At 50.7% G+C, this 18,688-nt stretch overlaps 2 protein-coding genes across 5 annotated transcripts; both read right to left on the bottom strand.

Annotated features, from left to right (window-relative positions):
* Positions 1 to 4,535: 4,535 nt before the first annotated feature.
* Positions 4,536 to 11,412, bottom strand: DECR2 (2,4-dienoyl-CoA reductase 2). Of its 3 annotated transcripts, XM_016136743.2 has the most exons (9): positions 10,123 to 11,412; positions 9,549 to 9,617; positions 8,319 to 8,370; positions 7,558 to 7,693; positions 7,177 to 7,301; positions 7,000 to 7,093; positions 6,702 to 6,806; positions 5,991 to 6,199; positions 4,536 to 4,922 (listed from the first exon to the last, which is right to left on the bottom strand). In XM_016136743.2, the coding sequence occupies exons 1-8, from the start codon at positions 10,200 to 10,202 to the stop codon at positions 5,991 to 5,993; spliced, it is 870 nt and encodes a 289-aa protein (XP_015992229.2). In that variant the 5' UTR covers positions 10,203 to 11,412; the 3' UTR covers positions 4,536 to 4,922. The 3 variants fall into 3 exon arrangements, with proteins under 3 accessions (XP_015992229.2, XP_036081869.1, XP_015992230.2); XM_036225976.1 differs by lacking the exon at positions 5,991 to 6,199; XM_016136744.2 differs by lacking the exon at positions 8,319 to 8,370 and having other exon boundaries at positions 9,338 to 9,617; positions 10,123 to 10,203.
* A 99-nt stretch (positions 11,413 to 11,511) lies between these two features.
* Positions 11,512 to 15,137, bottom strand: NME4 (NME/NM23 nucleoside diphosphate kinase 4). 2 transcript variants are annotated; one of them, XM_016136747.2, is made up of 5 exons: positions 14,983 to 15,137; positions 13,199 to 13,332; positions 12,830 to 12,931; positions 12,608 to 12,720; positions 11,512 to 11,944 (listed from the first exon to the last, which is right to left on the bottom strand). In XM_016136747.2, exons 1-5 carry the CDS (start codon positions 15,071 to 15,073, stop codon positions 11,821 to 11,823), a joined length of 564 nt encoding a protein of 187 aa, XP_015992233.1. In that variant the 5' UTR covers positions 15,074 to 15,137; the 3' UTR covers positions 11,512 to 11,820. The 2 variants fall into 2 exon arrangements, with proteins under 2 accessions (XP_015992233.1, XP_015992234.1); XM_016136748.2 differs by lacking the exon at positions 12,830 to 12,931.
* Between the last annotated feature and the right edge of the window lie 3,551 nt (positions 15,138 to 18,688).

Below are 18,688 nucleotides of genomic sequence, written 5' to 3' on the forward strand. Positions count from 1 at the left end.
TAAATAAATCCTCTACCCAATATTAAAGATATCTGCCTATATTTGTAGTTTCTCTTTTACATTATGTCTTTAATCCATCTGGAGGTTGTTTGTTTGTTTGTTTGTTTTAATATAGTGTACAGTAGGGCCCTGACTATTTTTCTCACTTAATAAGCCATTTTCCCCAAAATTATTTGTTCTTTTTCCACCTATTAGTGAGGTCACCTTTATTAGCCATTTTATTTTAATTTGTGTCAAAGTGGAGTAATGTTGGGAACCCAAATCAGAGAGTTGAAGAGCAGGTCCTGGTGATGTCTAAAGAAGCCCTCCTCCCAGGGGGGTTGGTTCCAGATACATCTGTGGCCAGCCTTCCCCTCAGGGAACACTGAGGGCTGTGCTAGGCTGGACATGGGTGTTTGGAGCGAGCCCTGCATCCCAGAGCACGAAGCCCAGGGCAGAGCTAGCCAATGGTCCAGTGGGAGCCTTGTGCAGAGCACTTTGGGGCAGCTGGGCAAGGGTGGTGGCCTCTGTGGCCCTGGAGAAGGACAGCAGGAAAGGGGCTGAGTTCTATTAAGTAGAAAGAAGGGACCTGCCACAGCCCTATGAATGGGGGTCAGGGTGTGGAAGGTGCAGGGCCACCAAATAGCCTGCACTAAGTACCCTAAAGAGGGGTCCAGGAACTGGCCAAGTGCCCAGCGTCTCTTCCTACTGTTCCCACCTTTCAGCCATGTTCCCCTCCTCATGGAGCCTCTTATCCCACATGTTCACCCCTTTCTGGCTGGTCTCCCCCTCCCAGGCTCAGAGCTATCATCCTGGATGGCTCACCAGTTCTTCTGAACCATCACTTGAGGATAATGGGGAAAGAAAAGTGAGGGTGGGGGGATTGCCAAGGAATAGGAGGAAATGTTTTACAGGTGATGGGCATGTTCCTTATTGTGATCATGGTGATGGTTTCCATGCGTACAGATGTGTCAGAACTCATCAAATTATATGCTTTACATAAGTGCAGTTTACTGTATGTCAACTATATCTTAATCAAGCTATATGCTAAAACTGCCAGACAAATATTTTTAATTTACAATTTTGAAAACAAGATTAACATTTTGTAGAGAAAAGTCAGTTTTAGGTGTAGATCACACTCTCTCCCAGTTGCCTCTAGTCATTGATTGAGAGCACAGATCAGACCCACACTCGAGTTTACTGATATTTTATTCAGTGGAGAAGAATTTTTTCTCACTTCCACATTTAATAAAGTACATTTCTTAGAATAAAAATAAAACATGAGTTTGTAAGGCACAATTTAATTCCTCCTGACTCAACTGAGGTTTGGATGGTTTTCCTATTTTAACATTTCACTCTGAAGTTGCTAGCACCTGCTCCCATCTTCCTGCAAAGACAGGCATTTCTGGTCCCCACCATGCCTAGAGCCCTGTATAGCCCCCATTCTGCACCCACACTTCCTCTGCAGCCAAAAATCACAATTGGGAGAATGGCACCAAGGAGCAGTGAGGAGAAGTATTTACATGGATTCAGAACTTCCTTTTTTATCCTCAGGTCACATTTTCCAAAGAGGTGAAGATCTAATCCACATTATTCTCTTCCCATTGTGTTAAAATTATCCAAGTTACATGCGATAGTGGAAAAGTTAAAATCCTGCATATTTTTTATTCCTTCTTCAACAGACACCTGTCAAGGTACTGTCTTATTGAAATGCTGTGACATACAGCTGCCCGACCCCCCGACTCCCCCCCCCCAAAAAAACAACTCCAAAACCTGGAAATAAAGTTATCTTCTGAGAGATCAGTTAGTAAAATCTATACTAATTATATTTGCCGGCCGAGGGAATAATACAAGAGATAATCAGTAAGTAAAGACTGAGTCCTATTGACCTCTGTCTGTTGACAAGGTGATGTGGTTCTCCCAGAGACCTAAACCAGAATCCAGTGTTAAATAGAAAAAAAGCAATGCGCTGTCTGGGGGGTTGCTTCACTGAAGGGTCCAGTTAGCATGAGCAAGGAAACAGGAAGTCTAAAGAAGGTTTCAGTCTCCACCATGGTCCCTAGTAGAGGAGAACTGAGTCAGGCAGAGTCTTGGCCCCCGACATAAGTAGGGAGTATGGGTGGATCATCAGACATAGGCAACCTTGGCCATCTCCCAACTGGCTTTTAGGGGTTTCACCAGAGAGGGGCACCCAAGACTCATCCAATCACTGGAAAGGAACACACACACACACACACACACACACACACACACACACACACACACACACATTATCAGCTTGCTAGGCTACACATTGGTCTTTAGTGAGTTTATTTGCTGTAACTCAGGACCCCCATGGGATGGTCTGCTATAACACATTTTTTGGAAACAGCTTCTCTCCAACCAAGCCCATGGCTGCATTGGGAGTTGCCACATTCACATGATGCGATCAAACCTTGGTCACCATCTAATGAACAAGAACTGGGCACTGACCCACACAGAGTGAATGTGCACCTTTCTCCAGGAATTGACATGAGTCTGACAGAAGGAATGCTGTCTCTCTTTAGGGGCCTTAACTACAGCTTTTACACATGGCATCTGGGAGCAGGATGTAGAGACAGCTGATCTGAATGGAGAGGAAGCTGCTGGCTCACAGAGCCAGGTGGAGATGAAAGAAGGAAGGGGCCCCAGAGCTCTGGGTCCCAGCTTCATCCCAGAGCTCCAGTACATCCTTCCCTTGGAGCCAAGATCTTACCCATGCAGTCCTTTTTGGATCCGAATAGCCACAGTAGGTTTCTGTCACATGCATCCAACAGAGATTGGCCTAAGTATCCTTAAGGAAATGCCCAAGGGGCCCATACCCAGCCCCCTTCCCAGCCTGGGAAATCCTGACCCTGGAGATCCCATCCACTCTGCTCTGGGCCTTGGCAAGAAGCCAGGGACCACAAGATGCTATCTTGTAGCCCAGTGTGGGGGTTTGACCTGACCCATAGGATAAGGACAACATAACGTGAGGGTCAGAGGATAGAGGAACATCTGCTGAGCCCTGAATTGCTGAAGTTCTCCAAGAGTCATTATGTTTCTCTCTCCCTGCTTCAGTCTGCGAGGACAGGAGGCAAGGAGGAAAGGGGAAGTTCAGAAAGGTCAGTCACACACGTCTGGGTTCCCAGCCAGAGCACTGGGCAAAGCACAGCTTAGTGCACATGGAAGGAGAGAAGTAAACAGAAGGGAGATAAGTGAACAACTCCAAGTTACCAGAGACATATGTGGGGAGAGCACGCCAACCCAGTGACCAAGAAAATGTGGCAGAAGTCCAGCACTTGGGAAACTGGCATTAGTGGGGGCAGGAGTTTGACCTGCAGGTCCTAAAGGACAAAGTTAGCACATACAAGACAGTTGAATTTTACCAAGTTACCACAAGAACAGGAGGAATTAGGAGAGAGAAATGCCCCCAAATTAGCCCTGGTTATTGAAGGCAATTTTAAGGTTTTCTTTGCTTTAATACAAAGATGAATGTGCCAGATGCTCATTACATCATAGTGACGTCTGCAGAATAACCTACGTGGCTCACAACAGCATGGGGTTCATTTATTCATTCAACAGATACGGCATACTGTTTTTTAACCTGTGCATTTGCTCCTTGAAACATCGGCGAAGATGTGAAAAAGGGGCTGCAAGACCATACCCCAAATAGTAGTCTTTTTGTGGTTAGCAGCCTTCTGCTTTAGCTGTTTTATGTATAGTTTGAAAAGATTAAAGTAAACAGCTTCATTCCATTGAAGGAGGAGGGTAGTCTCATGATTGCCTCTGCCTCTCACTGGCCAGGTGTCCCCAGGAGTCACCGCTTTGTCTTGTCCCCCCAGAAGCATCATAAGGATCCATTCTGCCTTACTGGTGGACTTGGTGCCACCACATTCTGGTCTCTGTGACGATAAGGAGCACCTTTAACTAGCAACCGGTGCTCTCTTTGTCAGGTAGCCTCCCAGCTGGGATGGTCCTGGGGTTTCCCCTGACATTCCCTTGCACCAGTGAATGTAAAAAGAGGTAGTCTCTCTGCAAAGAATGAAAAGACTTAGACAAGAGACAAGTGATCGTGGGTATATGGGGCAGAGGACCCACACTCAGCACTCTCATTGCAGCAAGAACCAAGAGTGAATAGGGACTTTGCAGAGGTAAGGCAGCTTTCTTAGGGGCCCAGCCTATCCAAGAACGTCCCCTCCAGGAGAGCAGATAGCCTCTCCTTGCCTTGGGTAGACTCCACATGCACGAGGATGGGGCTTCAAGCATTAGGTAGGAAGTGGTTTCTAAATACTTCACAAAGAAAAGGAAGGAAACACACCCCCTACCTGTAAATAACCAGATCACCAGTGATGGTTTACCAGCCCAGGGCTCACCCTTCCCACCCTTGCCGCTTGGTGTTCTTTCCTTCTAAAAATTTTTGCAAAGTCCAATGAATAGATGTTTTTACCATAAAAAGATTATATTTTAAGGAAATGTATTTTCTGCAAAGCCCTAAGAACTGTGCTTATGTTAGTGGGTGGTACTGACAAGCAGCAGCAGAACCAGGAGGGGTGTAAGTAGCCAAAGGGCCAATCTAGAGCTTTGAGGGCCTCAAATCTTGGGGCACCCACTAGACTCAGTCAGGAGAAAGGAGATCAGCCCAGGCTGGGGCTATGCGGAGCAGGTAAGCAGGATAGGCCCTAACCCTGCGTCAGCGGCAGGGAGGGCCACACCCCAGCAGCCCTTGGGAGGCATCTGTGTGGTGTGGGCTGGCCTCGCCACCTGTGCAGGGGTTACACAGCATGGCTTTAAGAGGAGGAATCAGTCTCTGCTTCAAATGTTCAGCAGGGGGGGTTCAGTTCTGAGAGCTCAGCTGGATAAGAGGCAGGTCCCAGGAATCTTAAAAGTGGGCTGCTGACAAGCCTCCCTTTCAGAATGCCTCCTTTGCCTTAGCGGTCCAGCTCCTGTAAGAAACACCAACAGACACCAAGGTCACAGAGGACAGAGGTACAAGTGCCCGTCTCCTGCATAGCCTAGGGGTCTGTATCTGCCTCCTGGGCAGCACCCACGAGTGCTTGGGCAAGAATAGCAGGCAGCCAAGCCTTGTATGTTCCCTGTGGGGTAGACACCAGCAGCCTGCTTCTGCCATCTCCCAGAGCTCCCTAAGATGAGTGCTCCTCACCTAAGTGACTGGTTTACCAGCCCAGGGCTCACCCTTCCCACCCTTGCTGCTTGGTCACCCACAGGCACTGAGAACATGTCTGCAGGTGGGCTTCTCAGCATCACCTGTGCCCACAAACCAACCTGCCTCCAGGGAAGATGGGAGTCATTGAGGAAGCCTGCTTCAAATTCAGCTTTACAGTGACTAAACTGAACTCTCGGGGTGTCCCTCTACCACACCCACCCCCTCAGACAAGACAAAAGACAGCCAAAGTCCTAGAACATTCCTACCACCACCTTGTGATAGGGACCTAGGAGGTTCGGGGAGCAGAGCAGTTCAGAGATACAAACAGGTCCTCAGCCTTCCTTGGAGAAAATTGCTGCTCAGAGAACCAGGGTGAGTGGACCTCATGGGCCAGCCGCACCACTAGGATTGCGGGAAAGACAGAAAGGCAGAGAGCAAAGGCACCGTCCCCCCATCTCCCACAGACCCAGCCAGCCATCAGGCCTACAGAGATGGTCACCCAGGGGAGCTCCAAACAAGAGAGGGCTTCTTGTCCACTGTAGGCAAGCCATGCCCGTGCTGGTTTGCAGGGGGCCCTGAGGTCTGGGGTATAGCTCCATTGGCTGGGCTCCCTCCTGGCATCACCCATCTGCCCAAGAAGATCCCTCCCCAGCCTTGCCCTACTATGGACTGGTCTGTTGGGATAGCAGAAGCCCAAAGTGCCCAACAACATGTCTAGAAATATGTCCATGGAATTGACGTGAACACATCAGGACCCAGATAGTGACCATTAGCCTACTGGGAGGGGATTTTGGGAAGGGGGCCATGGACACCGGCAAATCCCCAGAAGATGGGAACAACACATCACCTAGAGCTTAGCAGAGGATGAGAAATCCAACTCGATGTCATTAGGGTACGTCAGCCATGCCCCACCGTCAACCACCAGTACAGCCCCAGTCACGTAGGATGCCAAAGGGCTGGCCAGATAAAGCACACCGTGGGCGACCTCCGTCTTATTCCCCGGCCTCTGCAGAGGGATGGTCAGGACCCTCCGACTCATGCTGGCCTGAGGGCCACCTGGGAGATGAGCTCCTGTGAGTCTCAAGATCCCAGGGCCCTCCACCCTCCCCTGCCCGGCTGTCCCTAAACCACATCCAAAAATGTAAGAATCACTGTTAGCATCATCCTGGCAGAGCAGTACAGGCCAGGTACAGAGTACTATCACCATAGAACCAGTATAGGGCTTTTTAACGTACATCCTGCCAAAGTTCCGGAAGTTTCGATGGGAGCTTTACTTTATGTCTGACTCAAACATCAAGGCCAGCAGCCCTGTGGCCTCTACTTCCAGGAAGCAGCTGCCCAAGTCTGGTTGACCATTAGTCCATTGCAGGCACGTGTTGACCACAAATAGCCCTGACCTGACCTAGAAACAGACTCTTTGCTAGCTCCAGGGAGCCATGAGGACTTGGCATTTGTCCTGGGCCTGTTCCAGGCAGATGAGAGGAGAACCCATAGAAACAATGTGGGGCCTGTGCCCAGGGGAGCATCCAAGGGGGCCTGGGCTCCCTGAGAGCCTTACTTAGCCGCAGGAAGCCCTCTGTGCCACTGATGGGACCAGGGGCAAGGCTGTTGACGCGGATGTTCTGAGGACCCCACTCCACAGCCAAGTGCCGCGTCATTGCATCTGCATGGAAGGAAAGCAGACATGAGGGAGCATGCAGGGCTGCTCTGCCTTCTGAAGTGGCCTGGGTGCAAGTGAGGGCTCAGAGCTAGGGCTAGGCCTCTCTGCTGCCCACTCGGACACTGCCAGCCTCCAGAGATAGGAAGGAGAGAGACCAACAGGAACCCAGGTGGGCAGACCAGAGGGGGTGCCATACCCACAGCTGCCTTGGCAGACCCTGCATGCACTTGGAGCACCTGTCCCCGGTTACCCAGGGTTGCCGTGATGTTCACAATCACTCCTCCATGGTCCTACAACACATGGGGTGGGGGACAGGGGTTGTAAGAGAAAGGACCCCCAGAAGAGGGGAAGCCCCAGTCAAGAGGACATTCACATGGAAGAACTTGTCGTAGAGCACACGACACATGTTGAAGGTGCCCAGAGTGTCAATTTCCATCACAGTCTTGAAGGCATTGAAGGACAATGTGCTGGCCTGGCACAGGAAATTTCCAGCTGCACCTGCAGGGTGGAAGAAGACAGCGGATGGTGCTGGAGCTCCAGGCAGTTATAGATAGATCCTCAGGGTGCTCCAAGCCAGACAGGGAAGAAGGCCCAAGAGTGCCCCTGATTTTGATTCAGTCACACTGAGGTGACCCAGAAAGAGTAGAGCTGGGCTGAGACAGTGGCTTGGAGTTGAAGACAGAAGTGCTGGGATCTCTAAGCACAGAGGTCTGGTATTGCTGACCCATTAGAAAGCCCTTTAACAGTGACTTACAGTTTATAAGAATGTCAATTTTCCCAAACTCCTTCAGTGCCTGGTCCACAGCAGCCATGATGGCTAGGGGAGCTCGAACATCCAGAGATAAAGGGAGGCACCGCTGGCCAGTAGCAGCAGCCAGCTTTCTGGAAGCCTAGAAGCCAGACAGGAAGAAAGAAGACAGGAAGGCAGCAGCACAGTGGCCTCAGCCTGGAGGAATAGCCCTTTAGGATCTGAGAAGGATGATGTGTCCAGGTTCTGCTGAGAAGCCAGGGTTTGCTACTAGACCCCATTCTGGGGAAGTGCAGCTAGCAAGGGGCCATTCCCTAGGTCTATGATCCCTGGTAAACAATTCTAAGATATCCTGCATTCTCTCCTACCCTACCTGCTCCAGGTTCCTCCTTCCATATCACCCTCCAGGCCACTCATTACAGGTTAACGAGTTAGCTCCAGCTGACTTCCAGTCCCTGCCCAGAGACCAGCTTGCCTGTCCTCCTGGGTAAGTGGGACATGTGAACCACCTTTGCAATCCTAGTGAGCTCAGAAATGTCTCTTGATCAATACTACCCAACATGAAGGCTCCCTCACAGGATCCAGTATTTAGATTTTTTTAAAAAGCCAAGGGTGTCTCTAGGAAGCCACTTTCACTGAAACTCCATTTTTGGAAGAGAAGTGGCTTTTGGTATCAACATTCTGTGGGCCTCAGGACCCTCCAGGCTGAGGCTCTGGGTCTCCACAGCCACCCATGGACAGGGTGGACACAGAAGAGACCCTCTCACCAACGACACTCTCGGAAGGCTTCTGCTGGCGATGACCGTGTGGCAGCCGTGCCTGCAAAGCCAGAGGGCAGGCATGAGGGAGGTGAGGTACAAGGAACAACAGATCCAGGTGGGCTCCTGCCCAGAGCTCTAAGCAGAGCCCCCTTCTCCAGGGTCTCTCATGCTGAAGTACCAGCCCAGGGCTGAAGGCACAGCTGGTAGAAGACACAGTGGTCTGAGCAGGGCTGAGTGACTGTGCGGGGACCTCAGGTGGGTGCCACTGGTCTCACCCCAGGGTTTCTGGGCTGGCTTCTCTGGCACCAGGTATCTCAGTTACACAGGGATATGGGCTCTGTCCCAAACACCATGTGCAAAGCACCAATGCAGCTATAAGCATTAGATGTGGGCCCAGCACCTACACAGGGCCAGCTGGGTTACCCTGGCTCAGCCCCACATGTTCTTCCCCACTCCCCCACTCCCTTTGGGGTTGGAGTGAAGGGCAGAGAGCACATTCTAAAACCTGAAGCCTCTCTTGCCTTACCTCTTGACTCACGTGGCCTCACAGTAACAACAACAGCTACTACCTTTATAAGCAGGTTTCACCACCTACTCTCCAATAACCCCTGACCAACTTTCTATGCTCTGCTCAGTGCAGCAACATACCCAAACCCATCAGCTTGGAAAACAAGTTCTTCTGTAATGAATGAATCCCAAAATCTTGTCCAGTGAGCCTCATCTCTCTGATATAAAAACTGGGGGCCCAGGAAAAACTGAGGGCCCTAGGATATCAACAGGCTCTCTCTCTCTCAACCCCAGCCTAACTCTGGGCTTCTCCCAGGTGAGGGTAACGAATTGCTGATCTGGGCCGGAACCCACAGAACTTGTGTCTCAAAAGACACTGTGCTCTGCATCCAACTCAGCCCTCCCTGATCTTAGCTCAGCAAGTCCCCAGGGGATCCTGCAGTAGTTACCTCAACTTGTTGAACCCTCCCTCTGTACAAATGAGAGTGCTGAGACCTGAGCCACACATGTTGACTAACCTCCAGGAGAAGACCATGCATGGAGTCCTGTCTCCCCTGGTACAGCATTTGACCCCTTTCAGATTCTCTCCGATAGTTCATTGCTTAGAACGGTTCCCACAACCCACCAGCACCTTGCCCAGGAATCCCAGGATTCAGCGGGGTCCATGCAATGAGTTAGGGTCAGTAGGGGAGGTGGGGGGATAGGTACAGAGCATATGGCAGTGCGCACCGCATAAAGATCTCAGCAATCCGGAACCCGATCCCAGAGCCACCGCCTGTGATGAAAGCAACTTTGTCCCTGAGAACAGAAAACAAGGGGCTCTTAAAAGATATCACTGTTAACAGTGGGAGTAGAGGGAAGCCAACAGCTCTGGGAGGGCTTTGACTCTCCGCACTGGGCACTTCTACTAAATTCGGATTGTTGACAAGGAATGTGAATGATTTTTGTGAGAAAATTAAATGCTCCTTTTAAAGTCAGCATTCCTAGGCTTTTTGGGTCTTCGGGAAAACCTATTTCAACCTAAAATTTTCTATTTATATAGTTATCAGTTGAGTAACGTTTCAAAACGTACAAGCCTTCCTCAGCCTGCCCTTCACTCCCACCTTCCCAGGATTAGCATTGGGAATACCGACCATTTCTGGCCAAGCCAAACAGATCGTGCTCTCTCCAATGCAAAGATCAAAACACCCTTGGGCGCCCCGAATCCCCCACTCTCCAGGTGCCTCCAGTCTCCGGCCCTCCTGCCCTGGGAGCCCAGAGTCCACAGTCCCGCTCCCGAGGCAGCTCCCGACTCCGCCCTCACCGGAGTAGGTTGGGGCAAAAGAGGTGGTGGTACTCAGGGAGACAGTCGTCCTCAATAACATCGGGTGACGGCTGGGCCATGGCGCTCGGTGCGCAACCGCGGCGGCGAGGACAAGGACCAGCACTGAACCAGAATCACCAGCCTCGGTCTCCGGAGTGGCACTCTCGCGACGTTACGTCTAGACATCCGCCCAGCCGAGGGATCCAGAGGCCTTGCCCTTCGTTGCCGCCCAGACCAGAGGCCACGCCCCACCCAGGACGCCCGGCTTACCGCTACAACTGCCCCTTGCTCTTCCTACACCACGACCCACCCCACTAGCCCCGCCCGCAGACCGCCCAGCTTCTTCCAGGAGGTTCGGCTCACTGCGGTCGTACAGCCTGCTGGTACTGCGACTGGTTGGGCTGGGAACCGCGGCGGGCGCAGGCGCAGTGCTGCAGGCCGGTTTCGGCGGCTGAGACTGTGTGAAGGGCCTCCAAAACTGCCACAATATTAAGTCCTTTTCACGAGATTGGACGTTAGTGTCGTGGTCGGAGCCAGCCACACAACAGACACTCAGTTCTAGGGTTATGGTCAGGCTCGCAGGCTGGCCCAGGAGTGCATTTAAAACAGCTGGTTGCAAGGCGCTCAGCATTTACATGCCCTCGTGCCTCCCGGACATCTCCCTCCCATAAATATCACAAAAGATGAGGGAAGGAGACTCAGCCCAGAAAAGCCGTGGAAAACCAGGAAGGCTTTTGCCTCCCATAGCCAGCCCCAGTGCAAATTCCCAAAATGACCCCTTTCGAGGTCTGTAAGGGTCAGGGCACTTCATCTGTGCCCTCACGTGCAGGCACAGGAAATGACACATGCTGTGAACCTAGGCCCAGGTCATCCATTACCAAGTCAAAAAAATTAAATGAGGACCAAGTCAGCCTCAGCAGATACAATGATGTGCAGTGTCCAGTACTTGTGACAAGTGAATACGGTCACTTGGTGACCAGGGGTGAGGGGGGAGACATAGTGTCAAGGTGAAAACAAGTAGACACCAGGCAGCTCAGTCAGCCTAAGCCACATGGCCACATGAAACCATGAAGAGGGGAGAGGGCTCTAATCACCAGGCTTTCTGCCCTGGAGGTGATCTCAGCTGCTGCCTTCTTGCCATCCTCCAGCCTTTCCCAAGGCAGGCAGTTCCTCCTTCAGACCAAGAGGGGTTTGGGACAGAACCAGCTCCTGGGCCAGCTTGGATTCCTTCAAATTTCAGATGGAGGTCTCTAGACCTCTAAGTCATACATTCAGCAGTTATTCTCTACTGATGTGCAAGACGGCAAGTTTCATCTCTACTCTCAAACTACTTAAAACTTTGCATGAAAGCCTCATTGCTACCTAGCTGTAATGAGTACTCCACTCCCATACACAGCACAGTGAATTTTAATGTCTCCCCTGTCTTGGGGGAGGGAGGTCAAACTACCCACTTTTGGAGACACTGGAAAGGTTGTCTGGCACTTTGGTACAGAAAGGATTTGGTACAATCTCTTGATGGCTTAGGATACTAAAAGGCACACAAAGTTGTCTCAACTGCTGCGGACTGGAGTGGGGCTGAAGGTGGACAGGAAGGTGGTCTGGGACAAATCCTCAGAGCACGGGAGTGGGCTCAAGTTCTTGTGTACAGAGGTAGTAAGTCTTGAGTGGATGCTGGGGTGGACGAGAGCAGCCTGAGGTTCAGGCTGGGTTGAAGCTGCTGCAGTGGCCTTTGTCTGCCCAGTCCACCAGCTCATTGCTCTGAAACCACAGCTGGATCTCCCTCTGGGCCTCCTCCACGGAGTCGCTGGCATGGATGACATTCCTGTGCCAGGTGACAGGAGGCAGAGGTAAGACACAGGCTTCAATATGTACTTTGGGGGTCTTGGGAACAGTCTGCTGATCCCCTACAGCAGGAGTCTGAGCACCCAGGCCACAAACTGGTACCGGTCCACACAGCAGGTGAGTGGCAGGCAGGGGAGCAAGCGAAGCTTCATCTGTATTTGCAGCCCCTCTCCAGCGCTAGCATCACTGCCTCAGATCATCAGGCATTAGATTCTCATAAAAGCGCCTGGTCCCTGATGCCAAAAAGGTTAGGGACTGCTGCTCTACTATCTAGGGAGCAAGCTGGGTGATCGTATAGAGGGGAAAAGAAGAAGAGGGGAGCTGGGAAACTAGGTTCCAGCCTGGCTGCGGCCTCTTATCCGCAACCTCATGGACCAGCCCAGACTGTTACTAGAAGCCTCATTTTCCCACCAGTCCTCCCATACTAATCCTTTGGGGTATCTGAAAAGATAGAATCAGATAACAGATAATGATGTCAGAGTACATAACACTCCAGTGTGTGAGAAGACCTTGAAAAAACTGAACTAGCAAACAATAGGTGTGATGTCCCACCATTAAGTCTCTTCTGCCTTTACCTTTGCCCTGTGAGACAATGAGCTGGCCTATCAGCTCCCAGTGGCTTAGTGTGTCAGGGCCCCTGTACCTGCTGATGTGGATGCTGAAGTCTCCTCGGATGGTGCCGGGGACAGCAACAGCCGAATCAGTATGTCCTATCATGGCCCTCGAGGTGCGGACCACATTGGGGCCTTCCCAGACCTGCAGCACAGAGATAAAGGTTGGGAGAAGTGGGGTTCACCAAGGGCTCAGCAGCTCTGAGCTCAGTCAAGGGCCCTCCACCCCTTCCTCCACTCCTGCCAGAACATACCATGGCCACCACAGGGCCAGAGCTCATGTAGCTGATGAGGGCTGGGTAGAAGGGCTTCCTCCGAAGGTCATGGTAGTGCTCAGCAAGGACATTCTCTGGTGCCTGGGAGGCATTGGGAGGGGTGAGAGGGTCCCCTGGAGAGGCAACCCCACTGAGCACTGGGGCAGTGAGTTTACAGATAACACCTACGTGGGCTGGCAGACCAGCCACAGCAGTGCAGGGTAGATACCACCTCCCCATCCTTCCCCCTACTGCCAACACTAGGACACTCCTGAGGCAGGGCTGAGACATGAAGGGCTGAGGTCCTGAGGTCTGTGAGCTCTCCTCCTAATGCCCGTAGGGATACCCACGGTACTAGAGCCCTGGTACCTGTAGCATCTTCATCCCCACCAGGTTGAAGCCCCTCCTCTCAAAACGCCGGATCACATCCCCAACAAGCCTCCGCTGCACCCCATCTGGCTTCACAGCAACCAGGGTCCGTTCCTGGGTCCAGGAGGGCCCTCCTTTAGGACAAGTGGAAAGGTCAGTGTGGCTGTCTCACTCTTTCACATCTCTGGACCTGAGTTCCCTAGCCAGAGCCCAGGTGTCATCTGGGCTTCAGCGTCTGCCTCCAACCACAGCAGCTCTGGAGGGGAGAAGTGTGCTGTCCACAGCCAAGAACTTCCCAGCATGGTGCTGCCTATCAGGGACAACCAGGGCTGTGGGTTCCTGGGGGCTTCCAGCCTGTCAGAGGGGCCATTGCTCCTCCTAGGCAGTGGCAGACAGTGCCCATGATGGAGCTGGTATCCCCTGAGAAGCCATGTTAGAGAGCCGGGAAGCCCAGAGAGGCCCAGAGATGCTGTGCTGGAATGAAAACACAACTCCTGATCTCACTTTTGACTCCTATCCTTGGGGATGATGGCACAGACACTGTCTGAACCCCCACCTGCCACATCACCAGGGACCCAGAGCCCATCTTCTGAGTCTGAGGTGAAGGAAGAGCAGGGAGGTAGGGAGAAGTGAAGTGCACTCTCCCCACCAGGTGGGCTTCAACACCAAGACAAAAGGGATCAGGGGATTGAGAAGGTAAAGAGGGCTTCTCCTCTCACACCCTATTATTGGCCTGGCAGAAACTGTCTGCGGCTGTGGGATGTCAAGGTTGGCTGGTTCCAAACCCAAGGAGAGCAATGAGCCCTGCCCTAACACAGCCAAGAAGGGAGGCTTGCATCACCCTCCTCCTCTATCTCCAGGCCACTTCCAGAGTTAGAACCTCAGCACTGGGTCCAGGGTCAAATATGATTGAGAGGAGCCCAGGGTCTGGATGTCCTGCAAAATCCTACAAAGACAACTAACTAGTAGAGAAAAGAGAGTAGGGTTGGGGTGGGCCAGCATCCCTGGAGACATCTGCAGCTGCTGTTCCTCATCCCCAGGAGGAAAATTAACCTGTGCTGGGTTGGAGAGTAGGCAGTGGGTGGCCACCACACCCCTTCAGGACTGAATGAGGCCCACCTAGGGAAGCCCCCTTGGCTTGTTTGTTACCCCGAAACCCAGTGCCTAAGGACCTGCTATCTAGCCTGCCCTGCTACCAGCTGGCTTGTGTCTTGGAAGATGGCCGTTCACTTTTCCAGGCGTTTGGAACACCAAGACATTTGGCTCTCAGCTAGGGCATAGGACCCCTTACAGATACAGACCCTGGACCCCAAACAGGTACGGCTATGCGGACACAGGGCCAGGTAAATGTCTCAAGGGCAGTAGTTCCGTGGGGAGTGTTCTTCTGCGGAGAATGAACCCCCCCCTCAGGAGCCCCAGGTCGGCTAGGACCCCCATCACCACCCAATGTGGCCACTAAGCCTCTGGCTTCCTCCTGCTCTGGGGCCTCCCTGCCCCGAAGCGACCTTGGGTGGTGGGCGGCGGGTGTGGGGGTTGGGTGGCAATGAGTAGTGGGGAAGGGATGCAGGGATCTGGCCGGGTCCTGGCGGGAACGCGCCCCTCCAGCCTGCACCTTTCGGAATAGTTGTGCCCCCAGACCACCCCCCTTTTTCCCCCCCGCGTAGTGTCCAAGCCTCCTGGCGAGTCAGGCTGCTGCGGCGCGCCCCTGCCCGATCGTGTCCGCACGTGCGCTAACAAAGGCTGGGAGGCGCCTCCTGTCCGCCCTTCCCCCTCTCCTAACTCACCCGAGTTGGGGCGCACGAGCAGGCTGGGGACCAGGGACGGCGGGCCACAAAGCAGCCCTTCAAGCGCCGCGCGCCTTAAGAGGACGCTCATTACACCCGGCCCGCAGGCTCTGACTGAGAGCTGGAGGAGTGCGCGGGAAGATAGAGAGCAGGAGGGGCGGAGGGAAGGAAGAAAGGGAGGAGGGGCCAAAGGATAGAGGGAAGGGCGGAGGGAAGAAAGGTAAGGTGGGCGGAGGGAGCGCAGAGGCGGCAGATTTCAGGCCCTCTCCCCATCTACTCCACCCGACCAAACCCACCGCCACCCCACCTCCCGCAGCTCCATCCCGACTGTTCTCCCCATGCAGGGCCCATGGAAACGTAAAAAATCAATTTATTAAAATCAGAAGAAAAAACGTATTAATTATGAACCTAGCATGGGTTATATTCATCTTCGTACCAAAGCAGTGGTTAAATATTATTGATATCCAGAAAACTATATATTTAATGTGTACAACTTGGTGAGTCTGAAGATAAGTATATAACCGAAACCGTCATGACAATATACGCCATAAATATATCTATCACTTCCCGAAGTTTCCTGTGTCCTTCCCCCTCATGATGGTGGTGGTGATGATGATGATGATGTGTTTGTGTGTCCTTCTTGCTTGTCATTCAGATCAGCTGGCAACACCCTTTTGGTTTTCTTTTATCTTAAAATGTCTGTCTTCATTCTTAAAGGATTTTTTTGCTGGATATAGAATTGTGGCTAGATAGTTCTTTCTTTATGCCAGCACCTTTTCAAAGATGACATTTCACTGTCTTCTAACCTCCATTGTTTCTGAAGTCATAAGTCATGCGGATTGTTCCCCTGAATGTCATTTTTCTTTGGGTGCTTTCGGTATTTTATCTTTGGTTTTCAGTAGTCGACTATGATATGCCTGGGTGTGGTTTTCTTTGTATTGATTTTTCTTAGGGTTCACTGAGTTGCTTGAATTTGTAAATGAATGTCTTTCACCAAATTTGAGAATATTTGACTATTATTTCTTCACATATTTTTTCTCTCTCCTCTCTTTCCTGATCTCTTGGAACTCTAATTTTATACATGTTAGACTTTTTTTTTTTTTACCTCTGCTTAGATAACTGCAGGGAGGAGCCAGGAAGGGTAGTCTGTTGCTTCTAACAGTATGTACTTCCTACTTTTTTGGTTCGAAATGCCTTTCCTATATGAAATGATAATAATAGATGGTAGTTGGACTTAAGAAAAAGTTTTGGTAAAATAGAGCTTCAAAAATCCTATATTCTTCACAAAACTTTTGGGGAATCTATTCTTATGAAACCCAGATGTCTGGGCACCCTGGTCTAGTTTATGCTGACAAATTGGGGCATTAGGACAAAGAGGAATAGCAACCGTCCGCACCCACCCCTCCCTGCTGGACCATATAAGGTTTGACCCAGCTCCTTCCTTCAGAAAATGAGTTGTGGGGTGGGGTGGGGTGACAGAACATGGCATGTCTATAGAGTTGGAGGCCATGAGCAGACAGAGGGAGGAGTTCCTTCTGACCTGGGGTCCTCACAGGGCCTTGCACACAGGAAGCACTTAAGAGGAGTCAGGGTGGGTTATGGAGAATAGGTAGGATGGAAGAGCAGACAGGGTGCCTGAGGGCCTCGATCACTTCCACAATGTGTACATGGCAGAGCACCTACCTCTAGCTGAAAGGTAAGTGGTAGGAGATGAGGCTGGGTCCAGGGCGGTGGTACCACTTGCTTCTGGTAACCAGGAAGGAAAAAATGAAGGAAGGTAGGCTGAGTTGAGCAAGTGATGAGGCAGGTGGGAGGGAAAGGGCACTAGGAGAGAAGAATGGCAGCACTTTTTCCTTTTCTGCCACTGGGTGGATGGAGAGGCCTTGAAAGAGTCCCTAAAATCCAAGTGTTGCAGCTCTTCCAACAGTTATTTGGATAAAATTGAATTATAGTTTTTTTTTCCTTTTGTAAACCTGTGAAATTTTTATCCAAAGCAAACATAATAATGCTCATTGTGGCCATACACAGACTGTCTGTGGGAAAAAAATTTGTGTCCCCCCATTCCTCTAACAGTCTTCCTCTCTGGATGGATGGGGAGCACTTCACTTGGTCCACACTAACAGAGCTAGTGAGAGGACCTGAGGGTGTTCCAGTCTGGAAATGGGATATATCCATGTTATCTAGCAGCTGGATTTTTCCACTTGATTAATATTCCTTCAGAAGACCCATAGACCTTCCTAAAAGTTGTGTAAAAATTCATAGTATATTTATAATCATAATTTATTCACTCATCCCCCTCACAGAGTTCCCAAGTTTCTGTGACTATAAACACTATGCAGCCAAAACCGTTGTATTTCTCCTTAAATCTTTGTGTTTTCTATTACAATTTAATGTTGCCATAGTAACCTTCAAAAGGTTGGGGAGTTCACATTTTCACTAGCAGAGTGTGAGGTGCCAGTTCCCTGCATTCCTAGAAGGCTACCTGTGCTGCTTTTGACAAAGTGTCTTGTTTTAATTTGTATTAAAACATGTTGGATACTGGTGTGATTGAGCAGCATTTCATATGCTTATATATTGCAGGTCATTTGCATCTTTTCTCATCTTTTCCTGTAAACTGCCTGTATATATCCTATGTTAATTTTTCTTTTGGGTTGTCTTTCTTTCAATGTGTAAGTTTTCTTTCTATCTTAAGTATATTAATTCTTTATCATATACTTAGCACATATTTTCTCCCATTTGTCTTTTGACTTAATCGATGACTTCTATCCTTTTTACTTCCATACTTTTTCATACTTACATTTTTTTAAATGTAATCAAATAACTTTTCCTTCACAGTTTCCCAGTTTCCTGTCCATTTTGCTTAAGACATTATTTTCCATCCTTGTATTTTAATGGATGTGTTCTAAGTTTTCTTTTAACATTTTAATCATTTTATTCTTGACAGTTGACCATCTGATCTAGTTGCAATTCATTTTTCCGTATGCTGTGAGGTAGAATACAGAACTGTGCATATGTAAGAGCCTCTAGCCAGGGCCCATCCCACCGCTGGACCTATTTCCCATCTCAAAATGAAGCCCCTCAAAGTGGGTACTAGGGTTCTTTCCATTGCTAAAATTGTTACTTAGCCAAGGTCTCTAGACTCCAGTCCAGGGCTCCCTGTCCATGTACAAGTTCACTAGCACCCCAGATGGAACAGTAGGATGGGGGTGTCTGCTGCCTCCCCTCCTACCTGTTTAAAAACTTGGGAACGGGAATCTCACACTGAAGTGACACTCAGGGGATGAGGAGCCCTGGTGGGGGTATCTCTGAGCCCAGCCTAGGGCAGGGGATGGGGCTTGGGTGGAACAGTCCCCAGTGCTGACCACAGCTGCTGTCCCCAGCATAACTCTGGGTCAGCGTAATGCACTAAAATCGCAGCTCAGCAAAACCCAGAACTGACCTTTGTTCCTTTAAATTGAGAACCGCAAGAGCCCCCCTGCTGCCAGAGGTGTGGATGGCCCAGTCTGGATTCCAAAGGAACAAAGGATTTTTGTGCTTCACACCTTGGGCTTCCTTCCTCCTTCGGTCTCCACCCTCCACCCCTCTTCTCTAGCCTTCAATAACCTTGGGCTTGCTGGGTTAGCTTCTCCTCTCTCCCCTCTAATAACCCTTCATCCCCAACGGCCAGTATGAAGTTCAAATGGTACAAACAAGTATAGCTCTCCCC

Source organism: Rousettus aegyptiacus, unplaced genomic scaffold, assembly GCF_014176215.1.
Source record: "Rousettus aegyptiacus isolate mRouAeg1 unplaced genomic scaffold, mRouAeg1.p scaffold_m13_p_8, whole genome shotgun sequence".
Taxonomy (NCBI): Eukaryota; Metazoa; Chordata; class Mammalia; order Chiroptera; family Pteropodidae; genus Rousettus; species Rousettus aegyptiacus.